The sequence below is a fragment of the Anneissia japonica genome, unplaced genomic scaffold (genome assembly GCF_011630105.1).
Source record: "Anneissia japonica isolate Jap-2015-1 unplaced genomic scaffold, ASM1163010v1 scaffold287785_len535756_cov143, whole genome shotgun sequence".
Taxonomy (NCBI): domain Eukaryota; kingdom Metazoa; phylum Echinodermata; class Crinoidea; order Comatulida; family Comatulidae; genus Anneissia; species Anneissia japonica.
The window spans coordinates 37,333-55,511 of NW_022696924.1; the positions used below are offsets into that span (position 1 = coordinate 37,333).

At 35.8% G+C, this 18,179-nt stretch overlaps 1 protein-coding gene across 1 annotated transcript in view; it reads left to right on the forward strand.

Annotated features, from left to right (window-relative positions):
• Positions 1-255: 255 nt before the first annotated feature.
• Positions 256-18,179, forward strand: part of LOC117102172 (myosin light chain kinase, smooth muscle-like) — a 68,814-nt gene continuing 50,890 nt past the window's right edge. The window contains exons 1-4 of the mRNA XM_033242376.1: positions 256-616; positions 996-1,148; positions 3,089-3,212; positions 12,095-12,722. Of these exons, the coding sequence (XP_033098267.1) occupies positions 351-616; positions 996-1,148; positions 3,089-3,212; positions 12,095-12,722 (1,171 nt within the window). The 5' untranslated portion in view covers positions 256-350. The remainder of the gene's footprint in view (positions 617-995; positions 1,149-3,088; positions 3,213-12,094; positions 12,723-18,179) is intronic.

Sequence of the window (18,179 nt, forward strand, 5' to 3'; positions counted from 1 at the left end):
GGCCTAGACTAAGTGAGGACACGAGATTTGTCCTCACTTATTTTTTTTGTCCTGAGATTAATAAGAAAATATAGGCGATTGTCCTCACATTGGATAGGTTTACCGGTACTACTACTACTACTACTACTACTACTACTACTACTACTACTACTACTACTACTACTACTACTACTACTACTACTACTACTACTACTACTACTACTGCTACTATTACTACTACTACTGCTACTATTACTATTATAAATCATGGTATCAGACAATAATATGCTTTCAGTGTATCCGGTGGTGAATTATTTGAACGAATCATCGCCGACGATTTTGAATTTTGCGAAAGTGATGCTGTAATATTCATGCGGCAAATTTGTCTCGGGGTTCAGCATATGCACAAACTGAACATTGTACATCTTGATTTAAAGCCAGAGAATATAATGTGCGTGGATAAACACAGTAATCGAATCAAACTTATCGACTTCGGTTTAGCTAGGAAGTTATTACCTGGAGATTCGATGAAAGTGATGTTTGGAACACCAGAATTCGTTGCTCCTGAAGTAATCAACTATGATTCCATTGACACTGCTACGGATATGTGGAGTGTAGGGGTTATTTGTTATATTCTGTAAGTAGATTATCGTCATACTTCTGACGACGGTGAGACCTGAGACAAGTATATAGAGTTGTCTAATGTGAGAGCAAGCGTTGCTTACGGTGTCCGGCACATTACGTCACGACAAGACACTTTCTTGGCTAGGTCTATGCGGGTTTCTATGAAAATAAAACGAAGACAAAACGAAAATCACAATATTATGCTGTTAATAAAAGAAATTAGTGAGTTATTTTACACATGGTGTTTAAGAATAGGATTTCTATGAATCTATATACCGGTATCGGTACAAGCTGGCACATTTGAATTACCAAAATAAATTATGGTTTAAACTACAATCATAAATGAATCAGTACCGAATACTTATTTAATTAATTGTATGTGTTTATTAAAGGCTAAGTGGTTTGTCCCCATTTCTTGGTGACTCTGACGTGGATACACTAAATAACGTGACAAGGGCGGATTGGGACTTCGACGACCCGGCCTTTGATACTGTTTCTGAAGACGCTAAAGCATTCATCGAAGAATTATTGGTGAAACTTCAAAGGTAAAGATTTGTAACGTCAGAAATACACGATATCTTGTAATATTAATAGATTTATTTATAGGTTGACAAAAATGTGTTTCGTTCTTGCAGAATCGTGCGGCACGTCTGATCTTTCAGGTTAGCAGGCGCACTCCTGCGGCCCCACTTACTCGGGAGTTGCATTGGTTACCTGTCCAGCAGAGAATTGAGTATAAGATCTTGGTGCATGTGTTCAATTGCCTGCACAACTCAGCTCCCGTCTGTCTGAGTGATCATAGTATTACGAGGGCTTAGATCCGCCCAAAACCATACTCGTCTCGCCATTCCAAAAACAAAACGATCTTTTGGAGATAAGTCGTTTTCCGTTCTGGGGCCAAGACTTTAGTGTTCGTGAAGCTTCTATTGTGCATTTGTGCATCTTTTTTTTTTAAACTCCTCAAGACGCACATTTTTCCTAATCCTTAGTGTTTTAATTGTCTTATTTCCTATGTGCTTCAATTGTATGATAATATAAATTTATAAAAAATCTATTTTTGTACAGCGATTTGGTCTCTTGGAAAAGCGCTCTATAAATCCAAATAATAATAATATAATAATAATAATAACAGTACAGTACCTTTCGTTTTACCATACGACTGTGCCTTGGTGGTTAAGATGTTTGTCTTCCAAACCCTGGGTTCTAAGTTCAAATCCTGTCAGGTATTTTTTTTATCTAAACCTCATAGAAATCTAAATGTAGGCCTGCGGAATATTGCTAAGCCGATCAATTAATTATATACATTGTGGCCTATACGAAAGTTGGTAGCCTGAAACTGAAACTTTATTCGAATAGACGCCCCACTTTGAAAATTTACCAAATTTACATTGCAATTAAGGGGCGTTTATTTGAGTATATACGTGTCTTATCTTCCAAAAATAAACACCTCACTGGAATAAACGCCCCCCCCCCAAACCCATTCTCATGAATAAACGCCTAAGTACGGTATGTCTCTACTATTATAAATTCTTTTAATGAACTAAAAAACAACACATTTTTTTTATATATATAAATGCAATATTTAAATGTATATGGCATGTGATGAGTCAGGATTGTTCAGACTCGGTAGTGATTATGGGGACGTGGTGGAGTGGGGTGGTGGTACTATAACTTACTGTATTAACACAGTAAAAATGTTGTTGGTTATTGGAATATCAAATATTTTATAAATAGGCCTACATGAGAAACAAACTGCTCCTTTCTCAACCCTCTTACCCCATTTGAAATTTTTATTGTATATGTAGGCAATAAAACAATAAATTAGAACACACAAACGGGAATGTCTCAAACTGATTAGTTGTATAAATGAGTGGTTTTTTTCAGGGCTTATCATGGAGCCTGTGATTAAATGGAGTTGTTATTATTATTATTGTTGGTATTGTTGCTGTTATTAATATCACTACTACATTAAAAAAAATAATCAAATTAAATGAGGTTCAAAATAACTAAGGATATCCCTACACTATAAGAGGGTCACTCGATGTAAGTAGGCCTACTCGTTGCACTCCGTCCCTTAATTGGCAGGGACATTATTTTCTCATTATAATTTTCAATTGAAGACTTAGTTATTTCATATATGCAAAATTACTGAATGATTGGTAAAATCAACAAGGAAGTTCGGATTAGGTCCCTGGAGATGTGCGCCCACATTGCAGCTCCTATTATCATTGTCAGTACACCAAGAGATAACTTTTGTAATATTTTGGATTAGGACACAGAGAAAGAAAAACCGTCGAATAGGCCTACAGTATTTAAACTAAGAAAGAAAATAGGATACACTTAGTCATATTATTAATTACAAGATTTGATAACATATTTTGTTTTTAATATGATGTAATCAAAATGGCAGAAAATTCATACAACTGACTAGCTTAAGCACATGGCAATTGTTTTTTTTTTTTTGTTTTTTGTTTTTTTTTTGTAGGAAACGGCATAGTGCCAACCAATGCCTAGAACACAAATGGCTAGCAGGCGACACGAGACAAAGACAAACTAACCGACTTTGTACTACAAAGCTGAAACGATATGTTGCTAAACGAAGATGGCAGGTGCGTAGGCTTATTAAAAACTTCAAAATTAAATACCTAAACGGTTTGATTAGAATGGTTGTTTCCAAATCAATTTTATAGTTTATAGACTTTCTTTTATTTCAAAGACTTACATTGTGTACTGTTATATTCAATGCCGTAGCCAGCTATTGGGACAGTTGGGACAGTCCCACACAATTTTTCTATTGGGTCCACAAAAAATGGGTCAACATTTTAAAAATGGGTCCAGATTTCCCATATTTTGTGTAAAATGGGTCAACTTTTAAGAAAATGGGTCCAGATTTCTCATATTTTGCATAAAATGGGTCAATTTTTAAGAAAATGAGTCCACATTATTCATATTTTTGGGTAAAATGGGACAACTTTTAAGAAAATGAGTCCACATTATTAGAATTTACATGTAAAATGGGTCCACCCTGATATTGTCCCACACAATTTGAAAATCCTGGCTAAAGGCATTGGTTATAGTTAAGTATCTTTTCAAATAAAAAATACAGGTATAATCTTACACTATCAATGTTATGCGACAAAGACATGTTTGTGTGTGTGGGGTGTGGGAGGTGCGTGTGGGTGTGGGTGTGTGTGTGTGGTCTAAACGGTATGGCGCTCGCCGACCGAAAGTTTGCGACTTTAATTTCCACCAGAGACCTCTTTTTTCATACAACTATTTAATAAGAAACTTTCGTTGAACTATCTTTAATACGGTTGATTGAGTTATACATTACTTGTGTTCCCAGTGCTAAGCAGCAACTTGATTTCAATATTATATGCTATGATTTACCCGCTCCTACCTAAATATAATACGTAGTTTGAAAATCGTCTCTACTATGTGTGAGCCCTCAAGTTGTGAATGGAGAGACTAGTGGTCTTATATTTGTATAAAAATCATGTTTTGTAGTGATTTATTTCTTGGTAACTTGCATGTCAGGATATGTAGATAACAAAAAATGGTAGGCCTAGCCCACTTTAAGTGATACTTAACTGTTGACCTAGGGCAGGCTTTCCTGTATTAGGTTCTCTGACGAAAACCTACGCAGAAAAACTAATTTACATAGGTCAACAGACAAAAAAAACTATTCGTATCTATTTATTTAGTAAGTATTATGTTACAGCTTATTCGTTGTTTACTTACCGTACGCTATGGTGAGACCGTAGAGTCAGACCTTCATTATAATACGAATGATTTCTCTCCTGTCATAAGAGATAAGCAACGTTTCTTCCATGTCAACTAATTACTATGGCTACAGATTATCATTTTTACCTACATGAGCAAAGTATGTTTCTTCCACTCTATAAAACCCTCATTCGGCCGCAAATGGAGGCATGGTCTCCCCAATACAGAATGGATATCATAGCATTAGAGAAGGTGCAGCATAGGCCGACCAAACTTGTACCAGAACTCCAAAACCTTTCATCTGATTCACGTTTGAGGGCCTTAGGACTTTCCTCTTTAGAAGAACGACGTGACCGAGGTGACATGATCGAAGTGTACACAATTTTTCACAATCTTGATAATATAGATTCTCAACTTTTTTTTTACTCTTTCACATCCTGCATAGAGGGCCCATCACACTCGTGGTCACAATTTTAAGATCATTCTTCCTGTGCATAACAAAATTTTTCGTGATTCATTCTTTGACACTAGAGTTATAGATAAGTGGAACAAGCTGCATGAACATGTTGTCAATTGCACATCCAAAACTCATTCAAAGCACACTACGATCGACACATTTGTAATATGAGAGGGGGCATCCGGCACGAGTTTTAAACTCTTTGCCTCCTGTTATCACTAAAGGTAAGATATCACTAAAGGTAATTTTCAAAAAAAGTCGGATGGCAGTTATTATTAAATTGAAGATTTTTTTATAATTCTGCTTCTCCTTGATTAATGTATGTTGCTATTTATTGGACTCGGATAGCCCAATAAGATGATTACACACCAAATTTACTATTTTTAATCGAGAAGTGGAATTAGAAAAAACAAATAGGCCTAGGCCTAATTTTGATTTTCGACGATTTTCATAGTGGCCATCTTGAATTTCAAAATGGCTGCCATTCTAGTTTTTTGAAACCATGGTCATTGGACTCAGAGAGCCCAATAACATATGATTAGACAACAATTTGACTATTTTTGATCAAAGAGAAGTGAAATTATAAAAACCAAATTTTTGATTTTTCGAAGATTTTCATGGCCGCCATCTTGAATTCAAAAATGGCGGGCATCCTAACTTGTTAAAGCCATGTTTATTAGGCCAAGAGAGACCAATAACATATGATTAGACACACTATTACCATTTTTCAAAGAAAAGTGGAATTACATACCGAAATATTCTATTTTCGGTGGTTTTTATAATCAGACACCAAATTTACTATTTTTAATCGAGAAGTGGAATTACATACTATTATGCCGTACATTGAAATAACGACAAACAACTACAAGCTACTTGAATGATACTTTAATCAACATGGCCTGTGCAAACAACAATAACATCATACACTGATCTCTCGGCTTCAACAATGGACCTTGAGCCACCCTCTCAAAGCCCTTTTATATTCCAACACTTAATTAGCTTAATTTATTCAACAGGTGAATCAAATAATCATGCATAATAAATTGATATACCAGCTCCATCACATACGCCTCCCCTACAAGAATGGACTGAGACGATTCATTTATGTAGCCTCGGTATGAATAGTTCTAGTGTACATTTACAAAACTATATACAGTAGTAAGAGCAATTAAATGTGATTAATATTAAGTTGCAAAATGATAAATTTTTCGACTTCCTATCTTCCATAAATATATAACACGATATTAGCACTCCCGAACGTGTGCATCATTAGGAACTCCCAATCCCATGTTATTACCAATTTAGTCCTATTTGGTTATCATATGGATAGGCAAGTTTCATCTTTTCAACACCCTCTAATACTTTACCAAGACTTGATGGAATCCTACAGACGTCTGTTGCGAAATCGTGGTCTAATATCTCTGGACGTTGACAAATATTCTATTATAATTTTGTGACTTATGTTGGATCCTATAAGAACACATTAGCGCTACATAAGCCTGTTATCTAATTATTTTTTTTGTTAAACTTATATATAATTAACAAACTTAATCTTGCATGTTGACGTTAATTATAACATTCTCTTCATTTTATCACAATCAAATAATTTCAAATTTTATCTTAAATCGCATAGTCAAATAAGCATAATTGATTACATTATAATACACGATTCCGATACCTTTTGCAGGCATGATAATTACAAAAATAATTCCACATTATATTAATTAATGTTCAATAAAGCAGTAGAGTTCGACGTAAGTACGTCATCACACACGTTTCCTAATTATCCGAACAGGATTTGATTTCAAATGCTCAATTGCAGTATAGTTCAAATTGCTCTCTGGTTCCCATATATTATGTTAAGTTTGCCCATTTATTCAATTTACCTTTAACGAACTTCCCACGGATAATTCGTTCAATTTCATGGAGCTTTGTCTTTATTAATAAAAGGTAAACCAGGTACAACAACTGGCTTATCCTTAACAGTTTGAGTCGACAGCAGAGGTTTGAAAGATTCTTTTGGAAAATCAGCATCGCTCAGCCCTTGAACATTGCATTGATTAGGGTCTTTTCCCTGTAGATCATCGTTGGTTGGACGAACATACCTGTCGTAAGCAAATTTCATGCGATTAACATGTATTAGCGATGGCAAAAGTTTATTATTTTCCAAATTTCGAACCATGAAGTTAACGGGTCCAGTTCGCTTTACTAGCAAATACGGTCCACACCATCTTTTCTGCAATTTCCTGGAGAGACCGGGTGGTGTAAACGGAAAGAATAAAAAGACAGAGTCTCCAACTTGGTATTCCACATCAGTTGCACACTTATCAAACGTTGTTTCATGGAATTTTGATTGTCCTGTAAACATTTCTTTGAAATATCACGGACCAATTCCAATTGTGTAACCAGATGCTTAATATGTTCACGTAAAGTCCTATCCTGACCCACTTCAGGCTTAAGTAATGATACATCCATCGGCAAACCTGCTTCTCTATCGTACAATAAGAAAAATGGACTAAAACCCACACTATTATCTGCTGGTGTCGTCCTGTAGGCAAATTGAATGGATGGTATATACTTATCCCAATCAGTCTGAAATCGGTTGACATAGTGCGAAATTGTATCCAGAATTACAGCATTGAAACGTTCTTGCACTGCATTACACCGAGGATGATATGAGCTAGTATTCGGTTTATTTGTCCTCATAATGCGACAAACCTCGATCGCCAATTTACTCAAGAAATTGGCACCTCTGTCGCTAAGCAAATATCTCTGACATCCATGATTACATATTTTTTCCGAGTAAAATGATTGGCAATTATTCCAGAATCAATAGTTTTAACAGGAACCAAAATTGGCCAACGTGTATAATGATCAGCAAAACATAAAACATAGCGATTACCAGTTATTGCAATAGGTAAAGGTCCCAAAACATTTACACTTACTCGCTCAAAATGGCCCTGGAACTTCCATTGTCATCAGCGGAGCAATAACTCTATTTTGGCGTTTTCTTACTGGCACAAGATACACAAGATCGAATACAGTTATAAATATCCTTGTACATTCCCTTCAAAAAGTAACGCTGTCTAATCTTTGCATATATTTTATGGAAACAAAAGTGTGCAGCAAAAACTTCATCATGATGAGCATGTAAAACCGTGTCAACGTACCTCTGCGGAATATACAACTGTACAGTAGTTCTTCCCAGAAAATGTCGTGTTGTGGAAGCTGACCATACGTCATATAACCCATCGTCATGAATGAAGTAATGTTCAGATTCCATAAGTATATTACGAGCAAATTTATCATCAGAAGACAAAATATCACCTTCTAGGTAACTGCAATAACACCTGCACATGATTCGTTCCGTTTTTCCTGCTTAAGATCAGAAAAATGAACACATTCATGGCAGTGGTGGCGCCAGGACCTGCCCGACGGAGGGGGGCTACTGGAACGAATCGAGTCTCACTTGGCAGGGGGCCAGGAGGCAGCCTAGGGCCCCCGGTGGGGTGGGGGGCGAAGCCCCCTGGAAGCCACGGATATTTGATGAATTATGTTGAATTTTTATTACTTACTTGATAGGCATCGAGTTACTATAATATGACTTCATGTAGGCTATGCTTTCATAATGTTGAAATCAGCTTCCAAAACCAAAACATTTTGAATAAAGCAAGAAACAAAGAGTATGCAATGTAACCATCTAATTTATTTTTAAATGCTCTTTCTTGAAAGTGAAATTCTATATTTTGGAAATTTTGCATGAAATCTGTCAACCACGCTGTCATGGTCGAGGTTGCTTCACCTATCACGATGTATTCCAACCATCATGAGACTATCTCAGTGAGCATTTGACATAACAGAATGCAAATTATTTTTAATTAGTCTCATTAAATTATTATTATTATTATTATTATTATTATTATTGTTATTGTTGTTGTTTTTGTGATGAAAAGTTAGCACAAACAATATGGTGGCTAAACGAATATTACATGTAAATATTTGTTTTTATTTGTTTGTTCCCCGACAAAATTTATCGTCTTCCCCGACGGGGGGCTATCCCCACCTCTGGCGCCACCACTGATTCATGGATGTTAGAAACATGAGATTTATAATCTTCAACATCTCTATTCATCAATCGTTTCCCTTGTTGCAATCGAACATTACGTATTACACTGACATTCGGTTTAGATTTACATGGTATTATACAATCATCTAAAGAACCAAACTCAAATGGGACCCATTTCGATGAAGTATTTCCAATAACATTACTATTGCTACATGAATTATCATTAGAGTTAATACAACTATGACTATAGTGTGATCTGGTAATGTTTGCGACGTACTTATGGGTAACCTACTAAGCGTATCGGCATTCTTAATTGAGATGCCTGCCTTATGAACTATCTCAAAGTCATAAGCTTGCAATAACAATATCCAACGAGCTATACGACCAGTTGGTTGTTTTCGATCAAATAACCAACACAAAGCACGGTGATCAGTAACAATTTTAAATTTAGGCCCATGTAAAAGATATGAAGAATATTTCTTAACACCTTCGACGACAGCTAATGCCTCTAACTCGGTAATAGAATAATTTCTTTCTGATTTAGACAGAACTCTACCACCATATGCTATTACCTTTTCAACATCATCTTGGATTTGTGACAATATATATGCTAACCCTGTAGTCGAAGCATCAGTCTGAAGAACAAACTTTTAAATGTTTCGAATGCCTCATGATATTCCTGAGACCAAATAAATGGTATATCTTTTTAGTAAGATTAGTTAGGGGATAAGCTATTTGACTATAACCCGGAATAAACCGTCCATGATAACTGGTAAATCCCAAATACGATTTAAACGGGGAAGTTTTCGTAGGAACAGGATACTCTTGGACAATTTTAATTTACTCGGGATCAGTAGTTATGACCAAATGTACATTTCTTAGGTTTTAACTTCAATCCAGCTAACCTAAACCGATCTAAAACTTGTCTCAGATGATCAATATTCTCTTCAAATGATTTTGAAAAAATTATAATATCATCAAGATATACAAGAGCAATTTCTATTGTAAACCTCTAAGAATTTCTTGCATTGCACGTTGAAACGTATTTGGAGCATTATGGAGGCCAACAGGTAGAACACACTGAATTCATACAAACCCCCTTGTGTAACAAATGCTGTTTTACATTTACTACTTTCTTCAAGTCCTATTTGCCAATAGCCCGAAGCAATATCTAAGGTTGAAAAAAATGCAGGATTAGTAGCACCTAAACTATCCAAAGAATCCAAAATATTGGGAAGCGGAAAGTTATCACGCACTCTACACAAGTTTAATGGTCGACAATCTAGGCAGAATCTGAAAATCATTGGTGTTTTTCTTTTTAATTAAGACTATGTTACTAGACCAACAAGACTTCGATGGTGAAATAATGTTATCTTTTAACATTTTGTCCACCTCTGCACGAATAATATTTTGTATATGAGGTGGGTGTCTATATGGGCGAGCACGAACAGGAGGATGATCACCAGTATTGATTATATGTTTAACATCAGAATAATGACCCAAAGGACTATCAGAGTTTTGGAAAACACCCAAATAATCACCAGGTAAAGATCGTAACCCCTTCTGTTCAGTAGAAGACAGATTATCATTATCATGGCTGCCATCCTACTTTTTTATACTATGTTTATAAGACTCATAGAGGTCAATAACATATAATTAGACACCGAACTTACCATTTTTCATAGAGGAGAAGTGGAATTACAGTGAAATATTCGATTTTTGTTAATTTGTACATTTGCCATCTTGAATTTCAAAATAGCTGCCATTCTAGGCTTTTGAAACATGTCTCATTGAATTCAGTACCACAATAACATATACTTATAAACCAGATTTACACCTTTTCATTCAACATAATAAAGTTACGAGCCAATAGGCCTATCTAAATTTTTAAAATGGCCCCCAAAAATGTGTTCTGCTCTTTTTCTTAAGGGTCCCCACCCCCGCTCAATTTCTTATTTATGCCCCAATGAAGCTAAATCAGTAGAGAAATCTTGATCCCCGAAAATGGTTAAGGGGACCCTGATTTTCACTATACTAAAAAGTTATAAAGGTGTGAACTAGGCGGATGGTGGTGGGTTAGTCTAAATATTTCCCAATTTTCCAATTCTCCAGATGGCAACATATGCAGACCGACACACAGTGTCGATGTTGGTTTTTATTTTGCAGAGTTAATTCAAATATAACACCAATGTTACGAGTTTCAGGCTTTAGTTTTACTAAGGAATCATACAGCCGTAAAGACATCACTTCGTGGGCTCGAAAACAGCAGCTAAAAGTGATTAATTCCGTTTTGCTTTTATATTTAAGCATAGCTTGTTTAAGGATAACCAGCATTTGATGTCACCTACGCAAGCATTAAGCTTAGAAAGTGAGTGAGAGCTCTCTTGGATGAAATCGACACACTTGTATGTCATCAGCGTACATCATACAACCTAAACCATGAGATGTCAATATCTTCAAGAGGGCAGTGTCAGGATATTTAATAGCCCGACCAAACACCCTTGAAAAAGCTTACATATGGCTCTCATAATCGAATTAAATTGTATTCATTCATTCATTCACATTCATTCAATGTTTTTATTTAATGAATACTTGCCAAATATGAAAAGAAAAACAACAGCTGAAATATATTCTAATTAGTAAAATACTACAGAGGGCATTGCTTATTTTAAAATACTGTTCTACTGTCGAAGAAAATCTTCGATTCCTGTAGTATTTTTGCAACTACAATAGAAATTAAGATGTTTTACTATTACTGTTCTAAAAATAAAACCATAAATAGATTTTCTTTAAAAATTCACAAAACAAAATGTAATTGAGTGCGGGTTACAACACAGCCTTCCTAAGCCAAGTTTTATATTCGATGTTTTTTTTTTAAGTTGCACTACTTTATATTTAATTGGGCTCTTCTACAAACTTATTTATTCAGTTTTATTCATACTGTTATAATCTTGTAATGGTACTCCTTATTCGGGGTCATCGTAGGCCCGCTCCTGTCTCAAAAACGTTTTGTTCTCAGAATCCTGTAAGAGGTGTGTTTGTATTAACTACAATACAGTGCCTCTTCCTCTATTATAAAGCTATTTTCTATTACATTGTGTGCGTTTGTTTTTTAAAGTCAATTGGTATGTATTGTGAATCACTCTGTCGTGTCAGACGTACAAATCGGAATGAAAATGGATCTGTGTACTCTATATGACATCTTTTTGCAATCGTGCTTCACATTATAATAATTTTCATTGCAGAAAACAGCAATCGCTTTGCGAGCGATTCATCGAATGAATGTCCTGATGATGTTTGGGAGCAGACTTTCCACTGAATCAAAGTTTTCACACACACCTACAGTAAGTCAACTTACCAAATTTAACACGACTGAGAAGCAGAGTTTAAATGTCAACTCTCCAGTTAGCAAAACTTGTACCACTCGGCTAAAGCGAAAAAATAGCATTGTCGAGGAAGTCATACAAAAATTTGAGATGAATAACAATATTCAAGTTGATGACGTATGCTATGTTAAAAAGGAGAAAACAATTTCACATGAAAAATCTCCGAATATGGCCGAGACAATACAAACATCGTTCAAGTATCAGTCAACGCCAATCTTGCTCGACATTCTAAAAGACAGTAGTGTTTGCAAAGGGGGTAGAGCAACATTTAATTGCAAAGTGAAGAGTTATCCGCTTGCTGATATCTCTTGGTTTAAAAACGGCAAACCAATTGAAGAAAACATTCGTTTTAAGATCGAGTTCGATAATATTTGCCAGTATTCTTTGACCGTCAGTGATGTGAATGATAGTGATTTTGGTGAATACTCAATGGAAGCAAGAAATAAACTAGGCCAGTGCAAAAGTTCGGCTAAACTGCTTGAAGAAAGTAAGTTTATTTTAACTTATTTTACTCTTATTTTGTATCAGAATCATAATTGTATTGATTGTGTCCAGTGCCATGGTTGAATCCACGGCATTGGCTGTATATATTTCTATGCAAAGTAATAATCTATTTTAATATTTTGCATTTTACTCTTGAATTGAACATTTTAACTTTAGGTTTACGCTGCAATTCTTTTATTTCAATATTTATATAGTATTTTTTTTTATCTAATTAAACTTTTGACTGACTTGACTCTGTATGTATGTTTTCCGACAGAATGGAGAGAAAATAATTAAACATGATATTTTGTGTTTGTCAGTTCTATTGTACTTTGGACTGAATAAATGAAATGAAATTTGATTACATAATATTATGTTCACACAATAAAAGTTGAAAGAACAGTTGGAATTCTGTAGGCTAGGAATTATAATAACCATCGATAATGGTAAATAGCCCGTAATTCAAAGCGTCCCAGACAAGTAAAATGCATAATGGGAGACAAAGTGGATTAAAACCGTAATAATGAAAAAATATATATAGTAGGCCTAATACAGTAATATGAAGTTAATTACATAGCAGGCCTAGCAATTCTACATTCGTTGTTCTTTTTTAAGTTTACATCTTCCTTCTCATTCTTTTCGAGTTAAGTCCTGTCCGTTGTATCCATTTGATCTTACTTTGGCCACGTATCTCGGGGCAAGTTTTCTCTTCAAGACTTAGAAATAATGGAGCTCGGTGTGCCTCTTGATACGTCCTTGCCAGGTATGTGTCTCCATTGGGATTGGTTTGATCTACTGTGGATTTCACTCGCTGATACAAAGGGTTTGAATGATCTTGCGTTACTTCTTATTCAAGCAAGTGCGATTGTGTTGTAAGACATGAAAATGGTTTGGTTATTTGCAGTCTTGTTTCATCCTGAATAGTTTCTGATAATCTGGTGGTCAATACAGCAGCTTGTAGCTCTAGCCTGGGTATTGATAACCGCTCAGTGGAGGACTTTGCAGTCATAAACCTTACTTCGTATGATCCTTCATTGGTTTTCCATTTAGCGTGCGCACATACCCCAAATGCATATTCCGATGCATCTGAATAAATGCAAAGTTTCGACAGTCCATGGCATTAGGTAGACATCTCTCTACTTTTACATCATTAATGCTTCCCATATCTTGGAAAATTTCAAACCACTTTTCCTGTTCAGACCAAGACAGGTCTTGATCCTAGTCCAGTACCTGTTCACATAACCATTGAATTCCAATTTTGTGTTGAATCAAACTGAGTGCAGCAATTTCAATAGGATCAAATATTCTTAGCAATCTTCGTTTCGTCAACTTCAATTGTGTGCTATTCTTACTTCATACATAATTTTCTAGGTCAATGTTCATTTTGAACTTGAACACATCCTGTTTTTTTTTTGTTTTTTTTTATCCCAGACAGTTCCTAAAACGTGGTCATCATTGGTCATCATTTCCAACAGTTTTAGTTCATCTCTGCCTTGCTTTGGTGTAGTCTCTTCTTTGTTTGAATTCCAAGTTTTAACACTGAAACCACCGGACACTACCTCAACGACTATTGCTAAAGGGCACACACCTGCTTAACAACCTGTTAGGAGTGCTCTTGCGATTCAGAGAGAATAACGTTTCACTATGCAGTGACATAATTAGTATGAGCAACGTTTTTTGTGGCGAAACATGACGGTAGACTTGCAGCCTGATGAATAATTATGTATAAACGGTTGTTACATTTGGGGACAAGCCAGCCGGCTTATGTTGCCTTAAGAAAAATGGCTGAAATGGTAAAGAAATATCTCCACAGACATCAGAAATTCTCAAAGTAAACACTTATATGGATGACATTTGCGATTCAGTCAGCACAATTGAAAGGGCGAAAGAAGTAGTGGAAGAAGTAAAAAGCATACCTAACAACTTTGCGAACGTGTCGAATACTATATGCGCACTGATGTACTCTTCTGTGGACACACCACTGGAAAGTGGGCTATGTAATGTACTGGGACTTTGTGATTATTTAGTTCCTCTCTGCTAAGTTCCCTTACAAACTTCATGTCGACCATGGCCTTCATCTTTTGCAAGCTCAAAATCTTTTTGAAATCTTCGTTCAATATCCTGCTAATTTTCTTTCAGCTTGCAGCCTGTTGTTTGGGTCTTTCTTCAAGGAATATGGTATCATCCACTGATCACACCAACCTTCATGCATAAGTCATCATGTAATACTCGGTATAAATGTGTTTGCTCTTCTGATACTGAACATTTCTTGTTCAGCCTACATGCTTCTTTGAGTAGTCGATTCTAATTGGCAGATATATTGGACCATGTCCACGATGAACATCTTCAACATTAATATTTAAACAGCTTGCTAATTCTGATACCTGAACTTCCTCACTTATTGAAGGTTTACCAACTGCTTTCACAGTAAACTCTTAATGTTACTTTTTATACTGGCGAATCTTGGTGTTATAAATCTTGGTAAAGAGCTGCTCTCCCCTTACTTTACGAATTGTCGTCGCCACTTCTTATCCTTTAGATTCAAGTGTTTATGGAGATGTTATGATTAGTTGAGCTCCCGTGTTCAGAAGAAAATTTGCGGCCTGTTGCCGGTTGTTATTTCCTATCATCTACGCTAAGGCTACTGGTAGTATGTTTCTTTGCTATAAATATTCACGCTTGCTACCCCGGTGGATTTTATGGAATGAATATAAGAAACGGATGATGAAATGACTTCCATTGAATCTCGATGCTCATCACGGTACATTGTCTTCTTCTAGAATATGTAGGTATATTGTGGTTTCTTCCAGCTTTCTTTAAACAGCTGTAGCATGCACGACCGTTCTACATGGTTTTTATGTGTTCGATTGGTGTCATGAGCGTCAGCTTAGGACAATTGTAACCAGTGCTCTGAATTCTGGCACACCAATACTTAAAATTGTGTGTACTATAATATGTTTTAGACACATACATTACAGATGATATACGTCAAGCTGTTTGGATGGTGTTACGTAATGGTGCTGTCGCCCTCATTCTGTCATCCATGTTTTTCTCCTCTTTGTAAGATACGAAACCACACCGCCCTATCATCTGCATTTATTTTCTTCTCTATCATGGCTAACACGTGGTTGTTGTCAATATAATGCGGTCGCCCTACCTCTTTCAGTATATTAAAGCTGCGTTTAACCAAAATTTACCAGATCACAGAATCTGCTATCTTCTTCACGTAGCAGCTTAAAGTTCACAATGTCCTGCATTATTATATCATCAATAAATCTCAGATCTCTGTCAATTTAATCCAGGTAGAATAACTCCAAGCGCATCGTAATCAGCTCCCAAACCCTTAATTAGATCCAGTGGCCTACCTTGAAGGCAGTGCGATGGCATCCCGTTTAATGTACCGCCCCCCAACCATATGCTTGAAATCTGCCCTGAAAGTGAAAATTGTTCTTACATCCACGCCAAAACTTATGTAATTTCGGCTTTTCCATTTTGAAACTGCATGGCGATGTTTCCCTCTTACAGGTGCCCCCGACCTATGAGGATTTAGTAGGGTCTTCACTAAAAAGGCCTTAGAATTTCGCAATGAAATTATTAATTCCATACCTTAGTTTCTGTACCGCTTATCTAATGTACATTGCCCGCATATTTTTGTTCTTTTTTGCATGGCTATAGTATAGTGAAAAACAGGGCCCCCGTTTTTCGGGGACCAAGGTTTCTCTGCTGATTTGGCTTCACTAGGGTATAAAATTTAAAAAAAAATGAGCGGGGTGAGCCTCCTGAAAAAGGGTGAAACATTTTTTGTGGCGGCCATTTTTAGAATGGCCACCAAAATTTAAAAATGGCTCATAACTTTACTTCTGCTCCATGAAAAAGGGTAAATCTGGTGTCTAACTATATGTTATTAGGGTCACTGAATTCAATGAGACATGTTTCAAAAACCTAGGATGGCAGCCATTTTGAAATTCAAGATGGCTGCCATAGTAATCGTTGAAAATCAAATATTCCAGTATAATTTCACTTCCTGTCGTTGAAAAATGATAAATTTGATGTCTACTCATATGTAATTAGGCTCTCTGAGTCCAATAAGAATAACTTCATTAAGGTAGGATGGCAGCCATTTTGAAATTCAAGATGGCCAAAACATAAATTGTCAAAAATCAAAACTTTCGGTATATAATTGCATTTCTCCTCGTTAAAAAATGTTAAATTTAGGGTCTAATCATATGTTATTCACTTCTTTGAGTCCAATGAACATAGTTTAAAAAACCAAGCATGTCAGCCATTTTTAAATTTAAGATGGCCGCCACAAAAATCGTCCAATATCAAATATTTGGTATATAATTCCACTTGTTGATCAAAAGTGATAACTTTGGTGAGAATAACCTCTGTATCCTGGGCATATTCAATGCTAATGGTACATTTAGAAAATGCCAAAAATCAAAACTTGTCCACTGTATGGATACAAACACCAATCTGTTGTAATGACATATACGGTAAAGAAGAGTCGATCAAATATGAAGAAAGAGAATGACGATTAAATAGGCAGAAAATACCTAATACACACATGAAGTTACAGGACCAGCTTCCATGAAGTAAAGAGTTTAAAAAAATCATTAAGAGCAATTAAAACAAGTCAAGAATACAAGGATTTATTAAAGAAACCCTAGCAAGAAGAAGTGAAGTTGAAGGAGTTAGAGTGTTGTACTCTTTAGAAAATTGTGTTGATTTATCAGATAATGGTGAGATACCAGAATTTAATTGTAGTCAGGCAGAAGCAGATACAATGATGCTGACTATTTACTACTATCTCAGAACAAGCTACAAAGTCACTAAACCAGTAGTAATAGACTCGGAGGATACAGATGTGTATGTTCAGACTGCATACGTCGCACACAATATGCCAGGAGAACTAATGATCTATAGAAAATCAGAAGAAACTGTGTTTGTCAATTGTAGTTGTAAATGTGTAGTCATTAAATGGCAGAAATCATAAGTCATCTTCTTGATTTGACCGGCTGCGATAGTAACTCTGCATTCTTTGGACATGGAAAGGCAAAGATTTTCAATAATTTTCGAAAAAGCAAAGAAGAAAAAAATCTGTTGAAATCCTGTAAAAATCTACTGGCAGCTGTACTGCATTTGAAAAACTTTGTTTTAAATATTATATACAGAGACAACAAAAGCAAAAACATAACAGAGGCAAGGTTGACCAAGTGGAAGTCCTACAAGAAGAGAAAGTCACTTGCAAGATTGGCACCAGACAAATATTTAATACTTCAGCATATTAAAAGAGCCAACTATCTATTATACAATCATTTAAGCTTCTCAATAAGAATCCATCATTCACTCACAAAAAATTGGTGGAAACTTATTATAATGGAAAGTGCTATGCCGAAAGAATTACTGAGCCAAACCTAAAGTTCCAGAACGAAATGATAGTGATGATGAAACAATTCAA